The 27,469-nt window shown below is 38.4% G+C and overlaps 2 protein-coding genes across 2 annotated transcripts; one reads left to right on the top strand and one right to left on the bottom strand.

Moving 5' to 3' along the window:
- Positions 1–8,906: 8,906 nt before the first annotated feature.
- Positions 8,907–20,983, bottom strand: LOC124259125 (centrosomal protein of 97 kDa-like). The gene is made up of 9 exons (XM_046693219.1): positions 20,971–20,983; positions 19,245–19,390; positions 17,881–17,983; positions 17,357–17,412; positions 16,683–16,784; positions 15,512–15,625; positions 13,075–13,190; positions 10,914–11,027; positions 8,907–8,928 (listed from the first exon to the last, which is right to left on the bottom strand). Exons 1-9 carry the CDS (start codon positions 20,981–20,983, stop codon positions 8,907–8,909), a joined length of 786 nt encoding a protein of 261 aa, XP_046549175.1.
- A 182-nt stretch (positions 20,984–21,165) lies between these two features.
- On the top strand, positions 21,166–24,874 carry LOC124259136 (60S ribosomal protein L24-like). Its single transcript, XM_046693231.1, has 5 exons — positions 21,166–21,213; positions 21,348–21,423; positions 22,813–23,060; positions 23,598–23,649; positions 24,744–24,874. Exons 1-5 carry the CDS (start codon positions 21,209–21,211, stop codon positions 24,825–24,827), a joined length of 465 nt encoding a protein of 154 aa, XP_046549187.1. The 5' UTR covers positions 21,166–21,208; the 3' UTR covers positions 24,828–24,874.
- The last annotated feature ends 2,595 nt before the right edge of the window (positions 24,875–27,469 follow it).

The raw sequence follows: 27,469 nt of genomic DNA, 5'->3' as shown, positions 1-27,469 counted from the left end.
AGCAAGCCAGGTAGTTAACACTAGGAGTGTAATAGACTTATCTGAATGAGGGTGCGCAGGGGTGGTCACATTGAACAAGTTGAAATAAGTTTTGGCACTGTCATGTCAGGCGTTTCTTATCTAAGATTATGTTAGGTCATGAATAACAAGATGAAGGTCTTTTTTTGAATGTCAGAACTGCTAAAATTCTAAACTGGTTAATTTTCTTTAATCTTTCGTTCATTGATATGAATTCTACATGAAAACTTATAGGTTTTCGTCTTTTAACAACACTAGGGTTTAAGCCATGGCCAAAATTATAAGAGATGCTCTAAGGTGTTTCATTGTTTTTCAACATGTGTAAGTCGGGTTTTACAGCACTCTTAGTAATATTCCAGCAATATCACACTGAGGGATATAGAGAATCTCACTCAAGTGTCTACTAATATCAATAATATTAACACGAGTTGATAAAGTTACAAATATCTGAGCTTTGCCAAGGATATCTTTACTTTTATCAACGAGTGTTGATATATTTGATATCAGTAGACACTTGGGTGAGATTCTATTTATCATCAAAACTCGCTTTTCATTAGTTTTCAATGAAACATGTACATCTCTGAACACGTTACTGCCATTAGACTTGCAGTGCAGCGATGCCATAGCATTGTGACGTCATCAAGTTTATGTCGTCATAGCATTGTCAGGGCATTGTACAGAATCTACTGTCCTAGGAGGTATCATTTGATCTCACACAATACAACAATATCTCCTGAAGAACACTGTTTTGGTTGATAAACCCATGTGAGGTATCAAACCAGCGTCTTCAAGGTGATGAGTGAACACTTTAACCATTAGGCTAACTTATCGCCCCATTTAAACGTAGGAAGTTTATGCAGCAGACTAACGTTTAAGACCGCTTCCGTGGTGTAGTGGTTAGAGCGTCTGCCCGGAGAGCGGAAGGTCGCGGGTTCGATCCCCGACCGCGTCATACCAAAAGACGTTAAAATATGGTACTTGTTGGTCTCTGCCTGGCGCTCGGCATTAATGGGTACAACAAGGACTGATCGGTTCGGAGTCAGTATAATGTGTCTGAGTGGGGTATTCATGCTTCACTGCGGCATGGTATCTCAGTGGGCTAGCACTATAAAACCAGCTTCAGTCTGGGCTAGTACAAGCAGCCGCACATACACACGCATGCACGTCGTCATATGAGCGAAATATTCTCAAGCACGACGTTAAACCCAATTTCACCTCACCTCACTAACGTTTAAAATGTCTGTTCTCTGTGTATATCTCACTGACAGAGACTATATCTATAGAGTTAGGATGTTATCCCCTCTGCATTGGGTTTTACGCCACTTTTAGCAATATTTCAGCAACATCACAACGTGGGACACCAGAATGGGCTTCACATATTGCACCCATGTGGGGAATGGAACCCAAACTTCCAGTGTGGCAAGCGATCACTTAAACCACTACACTACCCATCCCCTACCCCCATAAAGGCCATGAAAAGAAAAGCAGTAATATTTCTATAGTCATTAGTTTGCTGTCTATTACTAAATACAGAACCTCATCGTTTCATTGTGAGAAGATTCACCAGTTATTACGCTTTCAAGCTAAGACATAAAAGTAACAACAAATTTCTTTCCAGAAAAAACCCCCCAAATATGTCTTAAAAGAATTGTTCCTGACAATGAAATACTGAAGCAATGAGACTAAATTATGACTGGCATTACCACTGCCTCATGGACTGGTGTTTGCAGCACACTACATCAATTTGTATCATTTCAGCAGAAATTATTTCTGAAATTCATTCTACATGTTACATTTTACTAAAACATTTTCAGTAAATTTAAAAAAACAAAAATTTTACATGCCCCAAAAATCCAGTTTCAAGAAATCATATTACCAAGTTTATATCCAATTCTAGAAAAAACAACCTTACTTAAAATATTATTTCAAATATGTTATATCTTTCTTAATTTATACCACAGCTACAGAATTTGTTTAGCTACCACACCTTATTTATCCATCACAAAAGAAAACTCAAGCAAGAAAAGACGAAATATTTCCTGTTCGATCTTGTTCCAAACCCAATCTCATCCCAAACATCTTCAGATTACACTAGACTATCAATAATCGGCCACATAACGTTTCCCTAACCACCAATGTGGGCTCAGTCATACTGGCAGTGAATTGACTCATCTTATAAAGCTGTTTACCTATCAACACATTGACATGTGGCTTTGTTTACAGTTGCAGTCAGTCTGACAGGTGTTCTGCCATGCGATACTTTAGCCAAACAATGGCAGGATATTTGACTTCACCCCCTCAAATCCAATGTCTCGCATGACTGAGTGGAAACAGCTTGAAAGGAACAATGTCTGAACCTCTTAGCATTTTAAAACATCAAACAGCATTTCGAGGTGAATTAATGAGCTTGTTATGACCTTCAGACATAATATGTACCTAATGTATTTTTATAAACGAAAGTACAGGCTTCAACATAGTTTTACACAGCCTATGCGACCTGAAAGTGAACATGTTCAGGGTTGAGCCTTCCACCAGTGTCATGGTAATTTGTGTTACATGATAACAATTGACTTGTTAAGCTGTGTTGCAATACAAAAAGCATCACACCACAGGGCAGTATGACAGGGCGGTATGACATGCCGGACAACACTAGTCTTGTAGAAACTTGTTTGTACGCATGTGTTTCAGGAAATTACTGTCTTCTTTGAGCACGCATTACCTTTCAGAAAGTGGTCACATGTAACATATACTGAAAGAATAAATAAAGGAACACAGGGACATTCAAGGGTTCCTTTAATATTTTACAGCAGCTTTGAATAGCGCTGTGGGAGGAAATCTGAGAATAAATAAAGGAACACTGCCATGAAGTGGTGTTCCCCTATTTGTTTCCCTCAGTATATTTGGGATAACTCTTTCTTGGTTAAGTACAAATTATAGTTCTATTTTTGGTTGAGTCCCTTCGGGATTCGAACCCATACACGAGGCGCCAATCACCAGTAGTTAGTGATCTAACCATTCCGGTTTATAAGTATCACATTATAAGATGTAAATTCATCACTTGAACACTGAAATTTAAAAGTTCATATACTGACACCAACAACATCCAATCTATTTTCAAAATAAAATTCCAGCATGTTCACAATTAACAAAACGCTTGATCAAACAGAGTAACTTTTTGTAACCTTTGGCTTTACATTTAATAACTGGTTTACAGAACTGTTAGACATAATAAAAAAGAAATTAGAAGGAATGGAACAGACAAATAATATGTACTGATATAAACATCTTTATTTTAACAAAAATTCCAAAACTTTAATTCTTTTAAATTCTTTCTTCAGTCATGGTATGATGTGTGTGGTTTTCAGTGTTCATCAGTATTTTAACTAATCTGGAAGTTAAACATTTTTACTTTATTTTTTCAACCATCTTTAATTTTAGGCCAACATTGCTAAAAACAAATAAATACAAAATGCAAGTCCTAACATTGGTAAATCATGTACAGTGGAGAAACAAAATGATCTTTCTCAGCCCCACCTATTTTTCCAACAGGACACACTGCCTGTAGGTGTAATTTGTCCTTTAATACCATTTCTTCCGTCATGTGAGCCTTAACAAAGCTTAATATACCACTACCTTGTGTGTCAACTCAATGTCACTAAATTACTAATCAGTCTCTCGAGTACATTGTATTTGACAAAAAACCTACAGCACGGACAAGGAAGGTGATGGAAGGAAGATTTGATCCCTGAAATAATATCCTTTCCTTATTTTCTTCACATCATGCGCGACACAGTTAGAATTTCCTTTAACCTAAAGACCTCATTTTTGAGGTATTAGGCTTTCTACACAAAGGAAGCATTTCATGTCCAGGCTTGAATAGGACATCAAAACATGATTTCAAATAGCGTTAATCCGAATAGTCATAAAGTTGCTGAATGATGAGATCGCTGAATAGACGTAGCATAATGTTTAGCTTTCAAGGTTTCTCATAGCAGTGGTAAACAGTAAACAGTAAACAGTCTCTGGTCAGCATTATATATAATACTGACACTCCTGCTTACATAAACATGATAAATACTGATATAAACATTTGGCTATACATAAAGGAGAACTGGCGTAAACACTGTGTATTTGCTTTGAACAAAAACATCAGCTATCTCCCTGGTTCAATTGATGTTCTTGTGAATGCGTACTTAATCATGTTTGTAAGACAGTAACACTTATAAATATATTTATCTAAGACTTGAAAGTGCATTTGGCACTCAAAATTGTTCAGGATTGGCATTTTATAACAAAAAGTCCATATTTTCTTAATTTGTGGTTATTTTATATTTTATTCAATGAAAATGTGTAAAATGAAGTATTAACACCCTGTTTGTATATCTGTACTGGTATCAGTAAAATACAATTTACCAGTGAAAACAATAACATTTGTTATTACCATAATGTCAAGACTCGTCAAATTCTTATTACGATTTGGTGATTTTATTATGACACTTGCTTCAGATTTAGGGCAGAATATTGGCCTCTTAGTAGGCCCAGCTAAATCCCCTCAAACACAATAAAATTAAGAACATTACAAAAGTAACACTGAATTTATGTACGACTTTGTGGACAAGATAAGCCCAATAGAATCAATAATCTAGCACCACAAGAAATAATTCAGAGTACTGTTTTCTTTACTTTAGCACACACAGAAGTTGTGGTTTCCTCCTTCACCACCCCCCCCCCACCCATCACCCTTCTCTTGTCACATATTCTCTTGTCTGGGGAATACTATCTCCCTCAAAACCATTTATTATATAGCTGTGTGGACAGCCACAAGCAGGGTTTATGGTTATGATGCAACAAAGGTTATGTTTTCTAAGGATCAGTTATCTATATTCTTGAATCAGTTCAATAAATAGAAAACAGAGTGATAAAGTGAAACAGCACTCCTGCACACAAAGTATGCTTTAATATTGAGTCAGCATGCTAAGCTTTTCACTCAATTTCATCACAATCGTGTGGACAGGAAATCATGATTATAGGGTTTGGGATGTCTCAGACAAATGTTTAGGTCTGAGGTTTGAGGGACAAATTAACGCAGTTCGATAAGGACTGCTGAAAGGAAAGACTGTAACTTAAGACAACACAACACACAACCCCGGACACAAGAGAGAACTCCAGACACAACCTCAGACAAAAGAAAGAACTCCAGACACAACAACCTCAGACACAACAGAGAACTCCAGACAAAACCTCAGACAAAAGAAAGAACTCCAGACACAACAACCTCAGACACAACAGACAACCCTAGACACAACCTCAGACATAACAAAGAACTCCAGACACAACCTCAGACACAAGAGAGAACTCCAGACACAACCTCAGACAAAAGAAAGAACTCCAGACACAACAACCTCAGACACAACAGAGAACTCCAGACAAAACCTCAGACAAAAGAAAGAACTCCAGACACAACAACCTCAGACACAACAGACAACCCTAGACACAACCTAAGACATAACAAAGAACTCCAGACACAACCTCAGACACAAGATAGAACTCCAGACAAAACCCCAGACACAAGAAAGAACTCCAGACACAACAACCTCAGACACAACAGAGAACTCCAGACACAACCTAAGACATAACAGAGATCTCCAGACACAACCTCAGACACAACAGACAACTCCAGACAAAACCTCAGACACAAGAAAAAACTCCAGACACAACAACCTCAGACACCCAAAGAGAACTCCAGACACAACCTAAGACATAACAGAGATCTCCAGACACAACCTCAGACACAACAGAGAGCTACAGATACAACTTCAGACACAACAGAGAACTCCACACACAACCTCAGAAACAGACAACCCTAAACACAACAGACAACCCTAAACACAACAGACAACCCTAGACACGGTAGATAACCCTAGACACAACCCTAGACACAACAGACAACCCTAGACACAACAGACAACCCTAGACACAACCTCAGATACAACAACCATTGACACAACAGAGAACCTCAGACACAGAACAACAGACAACTCCAGACACAACCACAGACACAACAGACAACCATAGTCACAACAGAAAACCTCAGACACAAGATAGATCTCCAGACACAACAACCTCAGACATAACAGAGATCTCCAGATAAAACCTCACACAACAGAGAGCTCAAGATACAACTTCAGACACAACAGAGATCTCCAGACACAACTCCAGACAAAACAGAGAACTCCACACACAACCTCAGACACAACAGACACCCACACAGACACAACAGACAACCATAGTCACAACCTCAGACACAACAGACAACCATAGTCACAACAGAAAACCTCAGACACAAGATAGAGCTCCAGACACAACAACCTCAGACATAACAGAGATCTCCAGATAAAACCTCAGACACAACAGAGAGCTCCAGACACAACCTCAGACACAACAGAGAGCTACAGATACAACTTCAGACACAACAGAGAACTCCACACACAACCTCAGAAACAGACAACCCTAAACACAACAGACAACCCTAAAGACAACAGACAACCCTAGACACGGTAGATAACCCTAGACACAACCCTAGACACAACAGACAACCCTAGACACAACCTCAGACACAACAGACAACCCTAGACACAACAGACAACCCTTGACACAACCTCAGATACAACAACCATTGACACAACAGAGAACCTCAGACACAAAAGACAACTCCAGACACAACCACAGACACAACAGACAACCATAGTCACAACAGAAAACCTCAGACACAAGATAGAGCTCCAGACACAACAACCTCAGACATAACAGAGATCTCCAGATAAAACCTCACACAACAGAGAGCTCAAGATACAACTTCAGACACAACAGAGATCTCCAGACACAACTCCAGACAAAACAGAGAACTCCACACACAACCTCAGACACAACAGACAACCACAGACACAACAGACAACCATAGTCACAACCTCAGACACAACAGACAACCATAGTCACAACAGAAAACCTCAGACACAAGATAGAGCTCCAGACACAACAACCTCAGACATAACAGAGATCTCCCGATAAAACCTCAGGCACAACAGAGAGCTCAAGATACAACTTCAGACACAACAGAGATCTTCAGACACAACCTCAGACAGAACAGAGATCTCCAGACAAAACGAAGAACTCCAGACAAAACAGAGAACTCCACACACAACCTCAGACACAACAGACAACCCCAGACACAACAGAAAACCCTAGACACAACCTCAGACACAACAACCATTGACACAACAGAGAACCTCAGACACAACAGACAACTCCAGACACAACAACCTCAGACACGACAACTCCAGACACAACAACCTCAGAACCAAGACAACTCCAGACACAACCTAAGACCTAACAGAGAACTCCACACACAACCTCAGACACAACAACCACTGACACAACAGAGAACCTCAGACACAAAAGACAACTCCAGACACAACAACCTCAAACACAACAGAGAACTCCAGACACAACATCAGACACAACAGACAAGCGTAGACACATCAACCACTGACACAACAGACAACCTCAGATACAACAGAAAACCCTAGACACAGCAGACAACCTCAGGCACAGCAGACAACCCCAGGCCCAATCTCAGATACAAGATACAACCCTAGACACAACCTCAGACACAACAGACAACCTCAGACACAACAGACAACCCCAGGCCCAACCTCAGATACAACAGACAACCCTTGACATAACCTCAGATACAACAGACAACCATAGACACAACCTCAGACACAACAGAGAACTCCAGACAACCCTAGACACAACCTCAGACACAAGACAACCCTAGACACAACCTCAGACACAACCGACAACCATAGTCACAACCGACAACCATTGACACAACAGAGAACCTCAGACACAACAGAGAACTCCAGACACAACCTCAGACACAACAGACCTCAGACACAACCGACAACCATTGACACAACAGAGAACTCCAGACACAACAACTTCAGACACAACAGACAACCCTAGACAATACAGACAACTCTAGACACACCAAAGACAGAACACACTTCCCAATCCATACATCACAAGGGTATTACAGTACAAACACAGCCATAAACTACACTATGTGTAAATTTGTATACCCTACACGGTCAAACCCCAGACACACAGACAGCCCCTCACCCAGATGGCAGGAGGCCATATCTCCCATTACTGAAGGATATTACAGCATAAGTACAGCCACACACGTTGCCATAGACTAACGCTTAGTCTCTGAATATATATAATTTTGATAGCGACGCATAAACCCATTAAAACTGAAAAGGAGCCCCAGTGAGATGGGAAATTCAGACATGAGGAAATCTAGACTTGCTTCATTTAGGGCTTTATCATCTCGGGCTAGGCAGTAAGGAATATAATGTGGTTCCGGGACTCCACCATGAAGCAGCATTGCCCCAGATCAGGGAGAGGCTGGCCATCACTACCGAGATACCCTGTCGACCTGTCCCTAGTGATACAGCAATGGGGATCATGTCAACAAAGACACTACGGGATTACAGGGACTAAGGAACTAATTTGTTGGTGCAATACAAGTCAAACATCAGGCGTAATGGTACATGAGGGTCAGCATGATTTGTCCTGATCATGATGTCTATATTTCTTCAAACCCTGATTTTTGACAGTCACCAGCTCACACTTTTTTTATGTCATTTTATTTCAGCAATATTCCAGCAATATCATGGCGGGGGACACCAGAAATGGGCTTCACACATTGTACCCATGTGGGGAATCAAACCCAGGTCTTTGGCGTGACGAGCCAACACTTTAACCATTAGGCTACCCAAACGCCCCTGTATAGAATGAAAAAACATGATTGTACCTAGACATGCTTAATCGTGGATAAGTTTATATCTGGAGAGAAAAGCATTATCTTTACATGAGAAAAGTTTCTTTTTGAGTTGCAATCATGGTACTAATTACTGAAAGAAGATATATAATTATTGCAAGTTGCAGGATTTTAATCAGAATTGCAATGAGTGAGCAAATGCTGTTTTATGCCACATCTGGCACTTTCAAGCAATATTCACAGTAGTGTGTAAGTTATTCAAACATGGACTTTACAACATGTGGTTAACAGCATAAGACACTCTATACATCATAAACAAGGTCATTCATCATGCACATTGTGACCTGGTGCTGAAACAGCTCTTTGGCAAAACAGCATTGATTTCATCTGGTTAAACCTGCATTTCATACTCATAAGTTCACGGAACAATTTATGTAGCAGCATATACCATTCTTCAAAAATTTGGGTATTGTAAGTTATGTAACAGTCGTTTTTGTCTTAAAAACAAAGTCTGTTTGTTTGTTTGTTTGTCTATTCCCTTGTTTGTTTAATTTATAATACTTCAGCTTTATGGCCCCAGTCTATACATGATCAGACAATCCAGTGATCAACAATATGAGCATTGATCTACGCAATGTGGATACGATGACATGTGTCAATCAAGTCAGCAAGCCTGACCACCCGATCCTGTTATTCGCCTCTTACGACAAGCATGGGTTACTGAAGATCAATTCTAACCCAGATCTTCATGGGTTTGTTGTTTCTACATGAGGACTGTGCTTCCTGGAAGATGCTCTGTCCATAAGACCACCGAGTCAATCTCTTCAGGTGAAGTTTCCTGAGTATTCAAACTATTCTGTACCAATAGCAGGGTTAGAGATGTCACGATTCATTGACGTATCAATGCATGTTGGTACTATACATGAAGGCATGTTTGATCCATAACGTATCAATGCATGTTGGTACTATACATGATGTATCAATGCATGTTGGTACTATACATGATGTATCAATGCCTGTTGGTACTATACATGATGTATCAATGCATGTTGGTACTATACATGATGTATCAATGCATGTTGGTACTATACATGATGTATCAATGCATGTTGGTACTATACATGATGGATACTCAATGTATTGATCCATATTTTCAGGCTGTACCAAGTTTCAAGACAAGATGTCCTGTGTTAATGTGATGTGTCACTCACTCCTTTAACATCCAAATACTACATAATGCTCACATATTATGCTTGAAATTTACAATGGAACAAACAATTGCTGATAAAGATGTGTTCTATGCATGGGAGGTAACTCTTGGTGAAGCACTTGTAAAATATCTCAGGGGTATGAAAGTGAGTGAAATGTTTAAGTCAAGCTATAATCTTAACATGTATCACTGCCTGTGACTCTTTTCAGATTGTTTGAAGATACCTATATATTGTGAAAATCAATGTTTCAAAAGAATACTTCAGTCAAAGTAGAATGGATAAAATCTGAACAGCCTGTTGATTTGATTCCTCCTAATTCTATCTGGACATTGAAGAACCAAAGTCCTTGGTTCCAAATATAGAAATCTGATATATCAACACTGACACTACAAACATAGGTTTGTCTCTTAGTTGGACTGAGAGTGGTTGACAGAATGAACAACAATCGAGGCAATCCACTATCAGCCAAATCACACACTGTACCCATCGAATCCTCAATTAAGTCACCCGTGAAGGTTAGAATGAACCTTCAGTAACCCATGCTTGTCGTAAGAGGCGACTAACGGGATCGGGTGGTCAGGCTCGATGGGTTGGTTGACACATATCATCGATTCACAATTGCGCAGATCGATGCTCATGCTGTTGATCACTGCATTGTCTGGTCCAGACTCAATTATTTACAGACCGCCGCCATATAGCTGGAATATTGCTGAGTGCGGCGTAAAACTAAACTCACTCACTCACTGACTCAATTAAGTCTTCATTTACAACTAGCATTGATATTCTACAATTAAGGACATATTGTTTCAGTAAATCCCTGGGTTTCAAGTACTGCCTACCTTGTCTGAGGTGGTGAGGGGACAGGCGGTGGCAGATACGTCACAAGCTGTAGATGTTCCCCAAGGTGGAAGTGACGACCCTTACCCTGGCAGTACAACCACTCCCCCTGCAGTCTGGCAATACAATTTGTATGCGTTACTATAAACACCCTGCATTCTGATAATACAATATGTACAAGGTCTCTATAAAGGAAGACAAAGTATTCAACATCATTGTGTTCAAAAAGATCTATGCAAATTTAGCAGGTATTTCTAGGGCTGCAATGAATACACTATGTGGCAAATATGATGCGTATCATGAATATTGGATAACGAATAGGAATAATTATTCATGAATACAATATTGTAGTTAAGTGATTGATGTACAGTATGGAATGGATATGTTGACAGTGTTAATTTGTCACAGCAATAACCAGTGATCTCATGACACTCAAATTTGGTATGTAATAGTTATAATCGACAGTACCATGTGCAGTCTTGGCAAACATGACTTGCACTACTGCAATACTAGTACATGTTCCATTCTTGCATATCTCACTTTGGAAAGGACAAAAGGGTTCAAGTAAAACATGCTCCCTTAAAAAAATCGTAAATATTTGTTTATATTCGGTTCTGGTGACGACGAATAACGAATTGAATTCATGAAGGGCTACGGTTCGATTCACCGAATATGCGAGTGAATCGTTACAGCCTTAGTATTTACCATCTTCATCTAAAACAATCCTTCTTGTATACATTACAGCTTCAAAAGCTAAAGATGTATGGACCATACTTCTGTGTAATTTGTACTGCATAAAAATCTATTCTGAACATCAATTTCGTACTATTACCTGTTTCTGAAGCTGTGAAGAAGGGGAGCCTATTCTATAACTTTACCATTAACCAATATCAGAAGTCTTAAACCTTGTAACTAATTACATGATATTTTTAAAGGACTTTGATAATATGCATGACATGTGATGTTGTTCATGCAGCCATCACAGCATATAATCTTATAAATTGTGTGTTGAAAGCCCAGAGTGAAATCATGGGTATTTATCACATTCATGGAAGCCATGACTACAGGCATAGTCCAGCAGATTCTGGCACAATCAAGGGGCAGAATTCTGCGGAGCCACCTGCATTATTAAGGCCATCGGGGACCCTTGCCCCAAAAGGTTTGAAAAAGAGGATGACAACCACAGTAACAACACCTACTTCTCCCTCTCAGACACGACGAAGCCGTCCAGCAAAGCGCAGCGTCGGACACCAGTTGACCACATATGGCCGATAATCAAATCCTGTAGTCTCTGTCAAGGAAATTCTTCAATGCATGCCGACAACGGTTACAACTTTATTTTCAAAATATTGTGACCACCTAACAAACCCATAAATATCAAATTATCATATATACGTATATATTAGCATGTAATGTACCCTGTCTCTTTTTCTACAGTGCTTTTTTAGTTCATAAGGCCTATGAGCAAACACTGCCCAAGAAAGTGACCCCTGTGGTGCAAAAGCATCTTCAAACATTGAAAACGTTTGGCTTATCATATTTAGGATGACATTTTCACAAGCAAAAACAACTTGTTCACTACCTCTATAAATCTTCAAAACTTCTCAGGAAGATACAATGATGTTGTCAGGATACATTCTTATCACAACTGTGTATTTATGTGTCCATATGGGAGGCTGATGTTGACTGCCACTGGTTCCACTGTCAGTGACGATGACTTGCAATCAGCCAAGCCACTATTACTACACACCTGATTCATTTGTGTAGTTAATTCCCCTTGTACAATAAACATAGCTTTCGGAGGACCTATTTCAACCAAAGAGTGAGTGAGTGAGTGAGTGAGTGAGTGAGTGAGTGAGTGAGTGAGTGAGTGAGTGAGTGAGTGAGTGAGTGAGTGAGTGAGTGAGTGAGTGAGTGAGTGAGTGAGTGAGTGAGAGTGAGTGAGTGAGTGAGTGAGTGAGTGAGTGAGTGAGTGAGTGAGCGGATTTATGTCACATGTAGCAATATTCAAGCAATATCACGACAGGGAACACCAGAAATGGATTTCACACATTGTACCCATGTGGGGAATCAAACCCGGGTCTGCAACATGACGAGCACACGCTTAACCACACCACTAGGCTATCCCACCACCCCGTGAGGCCAAGTAATTAAATATGGTACTGTAGATCATATGTAGCTTGTATAGAAGGATATTGTGTCAGCGCAGTCATGAGGACACAGGGGTTGTTGGCCAGAGACAGCTGATCCAGGTCGGGGAGGCTGGCCAGGTAGCACACCTGGGGAATAAACATTGTTAGTTATCTTAGGTGGAGTAAACATTGGTACATTCATTAGTGGTGATGTAAACATACGTCAACACTGGTACATTCATCAGTGGTGAAGTAAACATACGTCAACACTGGTACATTCATCAGTGGTGATGTAAACATACGTCAACAGTGGTACATTCATCAGTGGTGATGTAAACATACGTCAACACTGGTACATTCATCAGTGGTGAAGTAAACATACGTCAACACTGGTTCATTCATCAGTGGTGAAGTAAACATACGTCAACAGTGGTACATTCATCAGTGGTGATGTAAACATACATCAACACTGGTACATTCATCAGTGGTGATGTAAACATACGTAAACATTGGTACATTCATCAGTGGTGAAGTAAACATACGTCAACACTGGTACATTCATCAGTGGTGATGTAAACATACGTAAACATTGGTACATTCATCAGTGGTGATGTAAACATACGTAAACACTGGTACATTCATCAGTGGTGATGTAAACATACGTAAACATTGGTACATTCATCAGTGGTGATGTAAACATACGTAAACACAATTAAAAATGTATTGAGTCTACATGTGTGAATGTTCTTGACATTTTGGAGTTTTCAATAAATCTTAAAATCATATACTGTTGAGTTGTTGATCTTGGGCTGGCAACTAATGGTTGATAACTGAGCAACAATTAGGAATGTGTGTTTTCAATTAAGACATATCAAACATTGATAAAGACCTGTAAATTTTATTCAAAACCAAACGTTTAAACTTTTGTTGAAAACCCAGTTGGTATATATTGCATGAGACAATAACAAAATAAATGCAGGGATGAGAATTTTCCGCGGATACGCGGAATTCCGGGAATTTCATAAGGCCAAGGGTCATTATTGTGAATAGTCTAAATCCGTTGACAATTGTATGAATGTGCTTCAGCAGATTTAAAGTTTTTTAATGGTTGCTGTGTTCATGATATTGTCATTTCTGAGCCAGTTTTAAAGGTCTAAAATGCCTAAATATCAGGCAAACTACAATCTCATCCCTGTTAATGTAAACTCATTAACGGCTTGATGGAAATAATGATGCAGCATAGTGTGAAACTAATATTTCAGTATTTAGAATGGTCAAATTAAGGAATCAATTATGTTAACCCCTAATGCACCTTTGTTTTGCTTTCTCAAACTCAAGTGAATAATTTACGTCAATAGTGAAATTACTTCAAGATGAGACCATAAGATTACATGTTACCTGTTATTTTTAAAAAGACTGAGTAAGTGAGTGAGTCAAGTTTTACGTTGCTTTTAGCAATATTCCAGCAACATTGCTAAAGAGACACCCGAAATGGGCTTCACACTTTGTACCCATGTGGTGAATCAAACCCGGGTCTTAAGCGTGATGAGCGGACACTTTAACCATTAGGCTACCCCTATTCAAAAAGAAGATCATGCAGCAATAAAAGTAAATTTAAGTTTCCACACATGTGTTGTGCAAATATTGTGATATTGTAGACATGGCAACATAGTATGTGATGTGCATCTGTGTTGTTAATGAGGTATTTCAAACTTCAAAATAGTTGTTCATCAGATCATACTCTGTCTAAAGTACATTCCAACACTTACTTTAAATAACTCAAGGACTGCAATATCTGATTTCAGTATGTTTATGATAACAATTTAAACATGAAAGGTTTTTTGACAGAGGTACTTTAATAGAGGATATTATATCAGTACCCATGTTATTCTATGTTTACGACACAGGTGCCTAAATGTTGGTAATTCACGAGCGAGAGATATACCAATATTTAGACAGAGTGTCGTAAACATTGTATGATATGAGCACAAATATAATATTTTATTTATTACCAAAGTCGTCAAATTGAGGAAAATAAACCAAGATCTACTTTCAAACATAGGCTGGCTACCTGCCGTCTCCGCATGTAGAACACAACGTCATAGAAGAAAAGTGATATCATAGCACTGTTCAGGACGTCACGTCACCGTGACAAAGTGATATTTTGCCCTAAGGCACAGTGTGAAAAATATGAACCTCGACATTTTCGCCCTCGTAGGTAATAAAAATACTACTTTCATGCTGTGGACATCAGCAAAATCAGATTTGACTGCTGAGAGAAGGATTCTAAAAGGTCACAGTAGAATCCCAAATACACAATCAGACTACTGACAATCATTCAAATATTGTTCTTATTTATTATTTATGTACACGTTACTGGATAGAGCAGCAAGTCCTAAAATACAGACTAGTGCTGTTGTATGGCAGCTGACTCTGTCTATCCTTATTCATATCTGAAGAATTCTTACCTCATTGAGGTCACACAGTTCATTGCTCTCAAGGGAGAGAACTCTGACTGATGGTGGAACACAAGTAGGAACCGGCTTCAGACTTGAAAGGATATTACCATGAAGCAAAAGAGTCTACAAATAGAAAAATAAAAAGATGTCATAAGAAATATAGTAGAATAAAATGTCTATAAAAGAAGACATGTGCAATTCTTAATTGAATGTATTGAATCCCCTCAGTTCAGTTACTACATTTAGCCAAATGAATCATTCTTACATAAGTGAAGGTTTGATGTAATACTAGTCATAACACAAGTCTGACAATAGCAATCACATCCCTTGTGTTTGGCACAGTTAAAATCCTAATGGCACAATTACAATCAGTCATTGCCTTAACGATATTTCTTTGTGGCAACGTTTACGATGATGCCATAAATTGGGATATGAAGGAGAGAGTGATGAGAGCTGGGCTCAGGTTACGTGGGACCGTTTTGGCAGGAAAGGGAGGCTACTTGTGGGTGAGTGATATTACGATCGCTTCAAGGAATTGAAAGGGATTCAAGTTTCCACTTGAAAGGCGAATGGAGATAAGCAATAAGCAGGGTAAGGAAAATTTAACATTACAAACACATGGATAGTCAGAGTTTGAAATTAAGCATGTCAAGGGGATTAGCCATTAGGGGTGAAACAGTATGCTCATACCACGGTACGGTACGTATTGCGGTACAAGACCTTCGGTTCGGTCCGTTTCGGTTCGGTATATGAGATATGATAATAATGCAGAAAAGAAACGTATAGATTTTGACAAAATGGTTCGATTTCTAGACATTTTAGAAAAGGTTTAAAAAGTAATTAAAATGACGGTACAAAAACACCGATTTTTGGGATTGCATTACGGTATACCGAACTGAAGGCAAAATACCGCGGTTCTACTAATACCTCGGTATACCGTTTCACCCCTATTAGCCATAGTGTCAAAGTTCTAGGGACTAACATCAATATCCAGGGGTTACACACAACGACAAAATGATGACTTAATACAGGATTTCCAAGGACCAAGCTTGTACTTCAAGGCAACCATAAATTTGACACATCAAATTTCGAGACAATAGTGTTTGACTGTCCATCTCATGTGCTCTTAGCATCGCATTGATTAACAATTACAGCACACATGAAGTACACAGGTAGTTACCTTGAGAATAGACAGGGAAGATAAGGGCCCGATGACAGCAACATTGTTGTCAGACAAGTCCAGATGGCGCAGCTTGACGTTATTCTTCAAATTCTCAATAACCTGAAATTTAAACAAATCATTTATTTAATATCAAAACACTACCCAAAGTCTAAGGTAACAATGGATGCAAATTCATTCTCCTTGAAATTGTGACTAAACTTCAAGCATGTTAGCAGCTGGAAACATGTTGAACATGAAGACTCACAATTTGGTTGACACTTCCAAGTTTTTCAAAAGTTTGCAAAAAGATTTTTAAAATCCAACATGTGCAAACATGGACAAACTTGTCTCTTGACATGATTTTCAGTTGATGCTAGTGTTGATGCATGAACTTTTATTGGAAAATCTTACTGGGCTGAAAAGAAATTGACAAGACTCAGGCTACAAAGTAGAGGCTAACAAAAATACCCATTTTCTCTTGTGGAACATGTAAAGCAAAACCCTGACAGACTGAACCTCATCAATCTGGACATATTCCCATCAGACATTTATATCTAGAAATGTTTACTTGTATAGAATTTAACAGATGTTACTTTGAAATATTGATTCTTTTATCTAAACTTTATAAACCTTTATGATTTCTGAGATAAAGTCACTGTCTGGTTTAACAAGGTCTCACTGTATTGTTGTACCTTTATACTGTTGCCACTGAGATCCAGCCAAGACAGGTATACTAGGTCTGTGAGTCCTAAAACATATGAAACATTAATCATCAACCATGTGCATATCACCCTTTATAGAATAGTGAGTGAGTGAGTATGGTTTTACGCCGCTCTTTAGCAATATTCAAGCAATATCATTGCGGGGGACACCAGAAATGGGCTTCACACATTGTACCCATGTGGGGAATTGAACCCGGGTCTTCGGCGTCACGAGCGAACGCTTTAACCACTAGGCTACTCAACCGCTCCTCTTTATAGAATAAATGATGTTCTTCAAATACCTTTTAGAACTTCAAGCTATCATAGGAATATGCCATTTTAAGATAGCACAAAAGTGTCATGAGGCAAGCTAAAAGATGCCTATGCCTTTCCCAAAATAAGTGTTGCAGAAAATAATCTTGTTTATTCATCTTTGAATGCTGTGGACATCATTCACAATGCTGTAGATAATAATCATCAGTTGTAACAGCTGTTGAGATTTTGATAGCGTTTACCTTCAATGTTGACAATGCTGTTGTTGGAGAGCCGCAGTACAGTGAGCTGGATGAAGGACGACACCCCCACCATCCTAACCAGGTGATTGGATGCTAAGGACAGCTGGAGAATGTGAACAGAACAACATACTATACCTTTGAATACTTTTCACAAAACATATTGGTTGGATGATCAACAGAAAATTTTGGAAGCGATAGCTATATCTGAAATAGACAAGAAAGTCAGGGTGTCTATGTCATCACCCTAAAATTACAAGCAACAGCTTTAATTGGTCCCTACATTCAAATATCAGACCACAGACTTTCTTTAATTGTGAACAGTGGAAAGCAGCAACCCAGACAAACTGTTATATATGGTTGGCACCTGGCTAAAGAGACAAAGCATTTTAAACCTACAAAATTTGGGGAACTAAAGAGTCAATTACATCTTGCCTCAAGAAGAGTAATTGCAAGGGGGATGAGGATCATGTACTATTATAACGGTAATGCTATTTTTGAGGGCATTATCATTTGCAGAAGCCCGCGGTCTTCCATTAACTGCCCGAAGGAGGGCAGTTGAAAAAGACCGAGGGCTTCTGCAAATGATAATGCCCTCAAAAATAGCATTACCGTTATTATTGCTAAAATACATGGAATTTGTGTTGAAAAGAAAAAGGAAACAATGAAGGAATTTGACTGTAAGTTTACTCAAAACCAACTTCTGACGGGGTTGACTGCCCGAATGCAATTACGTCATCGAACAATTCAAGTGACGTCACAACAGAAAGTGACGATATTCCGACCTTGGCCTTTAACAAGACCATAGTCTGCAACATGTCAAACTATGTCAGTTTTCGGTTTTGGTCCATCAACAACGTTAATAGTGCAATTGTTAAGGTAAGCACCAGCAAGAAAGCCAATATTACCGCTATTTAAAGCGGGAATTGGGGTTGCTTTGACTTGTTTGACCCAGAATATCTGCCAGTCCAAAGCCAATGTCCAATGAACCGACGCACCCACTATGACGTCACTTGACAAGAGAACTGATAGTGGCCCGTCGTTAAGGTTGAGCGGTCAAATATCATTTGCAGCGGCCCGCAAATTTCTGATAAATAGGAGGGCCGTTTCATGATAATTCCATGTGTTTTAGCTATAAAGAATATTTTCTCCTACAGTTTGGATGTCCCAGTGCAAATTCAAAGAAAATCGTCAAAAGCAGTCCTAAACTGTCTCGTTTCAGCAATAATCCAGTAGTCTGACCCATATCACACAAATACTGACGTGAACAATAACACTGAACATCATAGATATTAGATTCATTCCAACTTGATAACGATCAAAAGGGAAATAGTGATTGACATACTTTGAAGCCCATTTCTTATTACCTGTTGTAAGTCCTGCAAGTGGTCTATATTTTCTATTTTTGAGATGCTGTTTTGATCAAGAATTAGTCCACTGGGATGTAAACCCTCCGGTATGTCAAATTTCTTTAATCCATAATCAGTGAAGTCCAGAACACCACCTTCATCATCTGAAATATATTAACATGATAAGATGGAACAAGATTGTGGTTACTCCAAGTTTGACAGTATATAAGTCAAACAGTTGTTACTAATTCAACAAAATTAGAGGATTTCTGTAACATATATTTGTAATAAAGACGATGGGCCAAAACACAAACTGTCTTATACTCAAAAGAGCTCAACACAGATTCTTCAACAAGACTGCAGTAATACTGTGGTATGATCTACCATCTACCCTGAGAAACTCATCATCTCATGACATTTATAAGAAGGGCATGAAACTCATCTCTTTAAATCAGCCTACATTCAGTAGCATCTGTGACTCTTTCTGTAAAGCCTCAGAGTGTTTTAGTTTCTAAATCATACAGGGCGATATACAAATTTTGTATATTACTTTTTGTATATTATTAACATATAATATACAATAATAATAACAATTTGCAATACCAAATAATGATGATACAAGGTGTTCATGAAATGATGAACAAACATCATTTTGGTCACTGAAGTATCAAATTTTGAAACTGTCCTCCATCTGTCAGCGTCAAACCACTTGTTGGGCAGACTTGTGAACATCCGGGTAAGAATTGGTCTTCAGCAACAAAGCTTGTGATAAGAGACAACTAACAGGATCAAGAGGTCTAGATTTATTACAGATTGCTGTCATACATCAGGAATATTGCTGAGTTAAAAAAAATAAACCATTCTTGTTGGGAATGCAATATCATACACATGACACATATCTGGAAGTGTGTTACAGCATATACCTTAAAGGTGAGGTGAAATTGGGTTTAACGTCGTGCTTGAGAATATTTCACTCATATGACGATATACCTTAAAGAGCAATATCACAATAATAGAGTCACTTCAATTTCCATTCTCCTATTAAACAATTAGTGACTATAGGTCACATTACATAGGACAGAAATGAAGATTATAAATCTGTCAATTGAAAATGTACATAAAATATGAAATGTCAGTGGCCGTTCATAATCCGATAAAAGTAACTACCCAGATATTAGAGGTTCCCATCATACAGACCGCTCTCGTGCAGCTGTAATATTGCCGAGTATGGTGTTAAATAAAACATAATGATAACTAATAATAGCATGTAACAAGTCACTTAAGCTGATCTATTGATCCCATTCAGATGCAGCAGAGAGCAGAGACCGAGGCACATCGCTTCTAACCGGACTCGGTGTAGCTTACATCGGTGAAAGGCGTCTCAAGCCTACATGTGTGGAGACGAATTTGAGAAGTTAAACAATAAAGTATTTGTGTGACATGTTGTAAGTTCCATGTAACATTATACCACTCCAGTAATCATTTAGATACGGACGTACATCAGGTGCTAGAAGTCATCGCGTGCCGCCGTAAGGGACATCTCATGCCAGTGACGGGCACATATTTACATTGGCAACACACGACTAAAGCAGTATTTAACTCTAGCTCTGTTTTTGATGGCATTCATAAATATCGGATGTATTGACATATGCGTTATTCCTTCATCCAAAGAAATGTCATTTGGTAAGTATCCAACTGCAATCATTAATACATGGGTTTTATTGTTTACATTCAGCGAAGTTACCTTCGTCCGCCATTTTGAAATGTTCCCGCTGAGCAGGAACGCAGTGAATAGATAGGATCAAACATTTATTTTAAATATTTTAGAACGTAATATTTGCCTATGTTATCATATATATATTGGTCTATATAGCATGTGACACGTGTGTATGTGGATGGTATATATCTTTCAGAAATGTGAAAAATAACTACCAATATTTACTCCGAAACGCAAATGAGCCTTTCCTTTTCCGGTTGCAATCATGAAGTAAGCCTATCTGGCTACATGCCTTCTTTATCCAAGCAATCCCTCATATATCTATCGATAAATCATAATAAAAACGTAACTTACCACCAGTATATATCCCTTTGAATCTCATATGTGCTTTATTTTTCTTCCAGGATCGAACTCTGTTCGTACAGTGGATACAAAATATACCCAGGCCATGGGAAGAAAATGGTCAAGGCTGATGGCAGGGTATTTACATTTGATATTACCTCTACATGTGTTTATCGAGGTGCTTTTAGCTGGATAGGGGCCGCTGGATATATTTGGAAAACATTCCGAATGATTTGGTTAACATAAGCTAGCTATTTCTCCTGAACGGCGACTGTTATTAAACACGTAGAAGAAAGTAAGCATGTTATGTTTATAGGAACAATCTGCAGACTAAATTTATTTTGACTGGCAGTTTGAGAAGTAACATCACAAGAAGAGTGACACCCAACATGATACCTAGTCGGGAACGTGAACTGTCAGTGTTTTCTTGAAGGAATGAATTAAATATCTGTACTTCACAACACGTCACTGGGTAGATATTCGAACTGTACAATTGCTTGAGTGAATACAATGTCGTAGTGTAGACGTTTTTAGATTCCCTTATTGTATCCAGACATTTATCATTACGTGTGTAAGAGTTCCTCCCGTTCCCCCATACCAAACAATATGTATTAATTAATGTATATACTAAAATTATTTACAAAACCTAATACAACAATTACTACAGAATACACAATAATAACTGAAATCCCAAAAATTAATTACAATATACAGTGTTGAACCACGTTGTATGATAAGGACCCCAGGCACGGTAATCTTACAAACATAATATGGGGGAACGGAAGGAACTCTTTCCGCCATAACTCTATAATGTTAAAAGGAAAGGTGGAATTGGATGTTATCAAAGGTGAATGCAGGGTTTTACCCCGACTCACAAACATGTTATTATAGTTTAAATGGCCCTTGAAGGCAATGAGGGTCCCGTAAAGTAACGATGTAAAGAACTGTATGTTTTGATAATTCCTTCGACCCCAGAATGAATCATTGATCACATTGACTGATTGATGAAATGATGCACGTAAATGCTCGGAAAGAAACAACCAAATCCTTACAAAGTGATAGATGTGGTTTTGGTACAATGAATAATACTGTGCGTCCCTCTGGATGCAGTGAATTATTTTTCTGTACCCCTTTTATTCATTTGTGCCTACTGGACTCACATTTGCGCTTTGCGTAAAACCCTGTGAATGGTTTAGATCTGAAGGCAATTTACACATTTGATAACTCTTGTGTCGTTAGTTGGTTTGTAACTGACATGTTCGTATTTTACTGATAACAAGACCAACAGAAAAGAGATGTTAATGCTTAGGTATACATAACTATATTGAATGCAATTTTTAAAATTTAATATATAACAAAATAAGTTTCAATTAGTTTAGATTACCTTTCAGTGTAAAGCTTGTACATCATGTATTTTGTGATCTGTGATGTGTTGCAGAAAGCAGTAAAATATCTTACCCACTCAGTTGAAATTTAAACATTTTGGAAAATAATAATAATCAGAAAGGATCAAATTTGTTCTGCCAGGTGTTCCAGTTTCTTAACAAGAAATGTGAACGTTCCCACAACATGAAGCGCAACCCTCGTGAGATCAACTGGACAGTGCTGTACAGGAGAAAGCACAAGAAGGGTCAGACAGAAGAGGTTTCCAAGAAGAGGACCCGAAAGACCGCCAAGTTCCAGCGAGCCATCACTGGTGCCACCCTCAATGACATCATGGCCAAGAGGAACCAGAAGCCTGAGGTCAGGAAGGCACAGAGAGAGCAGGCCATCAGGTAATGTTGAACAGATAATTTGACATTATAACATTTTCAAGCGTACAGTGCACTTTTTGTTTTATATATTTAAGAAAAGCACAACTATGTAGCAGGGTGTCTCCATAACACACGTCATAATGTATTAGTTTGACTATTACATGATAGATTATGCTTTTTGTGATAAGGACCTTTGGCAGCTTTTACCCAAGAAAATATGATAGCAACACTATTGGTCAGTGACACCTTTGCAAATTGTCATAGATGTTTTAAAAATGGTTTTCCCATATGCATCTTGACAACCATTTTCAATATTTTTAGAATGACAAGATTGACACTTAAAAGAAAATAAGATTATCATAAAACATAGTGTCTTGAATATTTTTGAATGAGCTATAGGTATCCTTTGTTATTCGCAAAGCTAACAGTCGTGTATGGTTTAACATCTCATTTTGTAAATGAAGTTGGCCCAGTTTGTTCCAGCTATCGGTACTAAGATAACCCAGTTGTTTAGTAATATGTTCCATTCTGTGAATCTCATGGCCTTATTCTTCCCAGGGCATACAAGGAGAAGCAGAAGACAAAGGACAGTCAGAAGAAGGCTTCCAAGGTAAATTGTCTCAAGATGAACATAATTCATTAGGAAAAAACATGTCCTGTATTCAGCTGCTATGCACATAATGCTCATTTGTCAAAAAGATATGAATATGCCTTTTCAAAGTGGTATGCACACACAATTTTCAAAATACTTTTGATATTAGGTAATGTATTGTGATCAGGGGCAGTTTTGTGTCATGTGAGGTGAACCCAGAGTGATCTTCAGTTTGATGAAAATGAGGATAATTTTCTGTTAATAGTAAAGAGTGTAGGCATATTTCCCTTTGTATGGTGTAGAAGAAATAAAACCTAGTAAATACATATTAGTATGACAATGGGGTGTACAATATTAGATTGCAGCATGGTTTATTCTCCTGTTTGGAAATGTTTGTTTCTGAGATAGAGTAAGCAGATGCTCTGTTTTGTGTACTATATTTACTGTGACTGACAAACGTCTCTCCTGTATGCAAATTAAAAATAAAATATTTTATGCACCTTTGTAATTACCTATCAATAGAGTATTGACTCATGAATTTACGGTATTGAGTAAAAAAAATGCAGCTATTAAATCATTTTGGAATGTTTGGTAGCTTTAAATCATTTGGAATGTTTGGTAATTAGTCATCATGGTTTTGGTATATTGTCAGGTTTACCTCAGATCTGTAATTTTGTTCTGTTAGCTTTAAGAATAATGCCTGTTTTCACTTCTGGGTTAAACCTGTTTTGTTTCTTCACCAAATAATGCAAAAAGTATCGGGGGGAAAATACACTACCAAAGTATATTATAATTATCAGAAATTGAAATGCTTATTGTACTTGCAGAAAGTCTTTAATTAAAGCTCTATCCAAAATTACATCACATGAAAGTCCTCTGAAGAAATGCCTAAACAGGTTTTCTATGAACAATTATTATGCCATTAGCATTCCATAGCCTGAAAATCTGTAACATATATCAGTACCATTCAAAATGTTTGAAATTGTACTAGCCTTAAGGATACCTTATTAGTGAAAGTAGTCTGGTGCTAATTTCAATCTTTCTTACATGGAGGGGCTGATTTATGTTCTAATTGTAATAACATTTTATCCAATTCCATTCTTTACTTTCAGCCTGCTGCACCCAAGGGAGGAAAACAAACCAAGGCTTCTAAGAACATGCCCAAATCTAAACCTATGGTCGGTGGCAAACGCTAAACTGTAATAATTGCAGGCTGAAATAAAAAAAAATGTAAATAGCTAAACTAGCTGTTGATGTCTTTGAAGGACCTGACATTCCTGACATGGTACTAATATTGGTTTTCTTGCAAATGGCTATTATATACCAGATTCCTAGACTAGTGCTTGCAAGTACTGTCTAAAGAAAATGTAGATATATAATTTGAAATTGTATCCATTTAAAACTGGATAAATAATGACATGTTAACACATCTTTAGCCAAACAGCCACTTTAAGCTAACCGTATGCACTTGATACATGTGTAACCATAAAAATGGTTTTCATGGCACCAATCAACCATTTTGCAAATCATGGCATTGATTTGATCCAACCACCTGTTAGTAAATCTTAACTGCATTTTTTATGTCCTAAATGTGATGATGACCGCCTCGGTGGTGTAGTGGTAAGAGCGCCCGCCCTGAAAACCAAAGCTCAAGTCGCTGGTTCAGTCCCCCTCGTCATACCAAAAGATGTTAAAATATGGTACTTTCATGGTCCCTGTCATGGCACTCGGCATTAATGGGTACAAACAAGGACTGGTCGGGGATCCAGTCAGTATATATGTGTCTGAGTGGGCTTAGATATTCATGCTTCACTGCGGCATGGTATCTCAGTGGGCTAGCACTATAAAACCAGCTTAACTCTGGGCTAGTACAAGCAGCCACACATACACATACACACGCATGCACGTCGTCATATGAGCGAAATATTCTCAAGCACAACATAAAACCCAGTTTCACCTCACCTCACCTAGATGTGTGACACCATGCATACTTTCAAATTTTAAGAAATGTATTTCACAATGTGCTAAAGTGACAACACACTGAACTTTTGAGGGAGTTGGGTTTAGAACAGCTTAAGGCATGCTAGTTAAGACCTGTCCATTATGTGGAAGGAAAGCCTGAAGTAATGCAGGACCTGGATGTTTGCACCATTGGTAAATCCCAGGAGTAAGAGAGTGGTTCTGACAAACCAAGAAACAACAGGGCAAACCTGGTTTTGGAACCAACGTTCTTTGGTGTCAGGGCCCCGTTTCACAAAGTTCTCGTAGCGCTACGACTATCATAAGTCAGTGTTACAGTATATTAGGTAGGAATAATCAGAGAAAAGTTACGAGATCTTTGGCTTGCGAGAGCTTTGTGAAAGGGGGGCTCCTGGCTTGCCCAAGGGATGCAACTCTGCATGAGGACTCCTCCCTCGTAACAATTAGTTAACTGTGTCAATATTTTAATGATAGATTGTTAAACAACGTTTTTATTTTTAGGACAAAAATTCTGCAAAAACCTCACAGAGTTGGTATGATGTTTTGATTATGATCAGCGTTTCATTGAGTATTTTATGTTTATTAGTTTTCGAGTTAGATTGCAATTCATCGGTCCGCTTTTGAGCCAAACGGACTATAGTAGAGTTATGCTAATATTGATGTTAACAACAGACCGAGAACTTACCAGTGCTATACTGCCGGACCATGTTCCAGGGTATAAATATACAGTGCACAGTAAAATCGCAGGCATGACACCAATAGGTACCAACCCGTGATGATCTGGGTTAGAACTGGTCTTCAGCAACAAATGTTTATAAGAGGCGACTAACGGGATCGGGTGTTGAGGCTCGCTGATTTGGTTTACAAGTCATCTATCCCAATTGCGTAGGTCGATACTGTTGATCACTGGATTGTCTGGTCCAGACTCGATTATTTACAGACCGCCGCCATATAGCTGGAATATTGCTGAGTGCGGCGTTAAACGACAAACCAACCAACAACCAATCCGTACCAAACATGCTAGTGTTGTTGCTCTAATTCTGCGTAAAATATGTCCCTAGCGAGCTATGCCGGTTGAAATGACGACAATGTGGACAAAGCAGGGTCGGCGACGCGTTTTATTGCATGCTGATTGCATGCTGATAGCATGCTGTTAAAACTGTTATACCGACGGTAGGGTTAGCAACTTAAAGTACTGTCGGAACTGCTAGAAAAATGCTTTTTAGCCTTAATACTTTGATAAAGGTGATAAATGTACTATGTTGTCAATATATCAACTCGCCTATAGTGTACCTAATTTTTATTTCAATCGATTTAACATTCCCATGCATTTAAAGGGCACTTTACAGGAGAGAATATGGTACCAAAACAACAACTTAGGATTTTTTCAGAGTTCAACAACAGAAATCTGAAATAGTCTTTACATTTAACCTAATAATTCAGGTGGTGTAAAATATGAATCAACGGTTTTTTTAACAAATAAATGTTGAATGTTTGTGTTACTTTACTTAATTACCTTCTTTATTGAAGAAATATTAATATAAATGTTAAGTCTTGATAAAATAAGTTTCCCGTCATGCATGCACATCTTTATCACAGCGTCCACTAAGGCCAACTATTTGCAGTCAATTGTTGCAAAGGTTTGAAACCTTTCATTAGTTAAGAAAGGGTTTATTACAGAACTTGTAGAGCTGTTGGTATGTCTTACCAACAAGTTTAAAATATTGTAAACAAATCAGATAAGACAGGGACCGTCTCAAAAGCAAAACCGGGACGTAAAACCATCCTTGACAACTTTGACAAAGGAGTACTTAGACGGGCGGTCTACAAACTTTATGAGAAGAAGAATATATATATT

Source organism: Haliotis rubra, unplaced genomic scaffold, assembly GCF_003918875.1.
Source record: "Haliotis rubra isolate DU_JTF1 unplaced genomic scaffold, ASM391887v1 Scf71, whole genome shotgun sequence".
Lineage (NCBI taxonomy): Eukaryota > Metazoa > Mollusca > Gastropoda > Lepetellida > Haliotidae > Haliotis > Haliotis rubra.
This window is presented reverse-complemented; position numbering and strand designations above follow the sequence as displayed.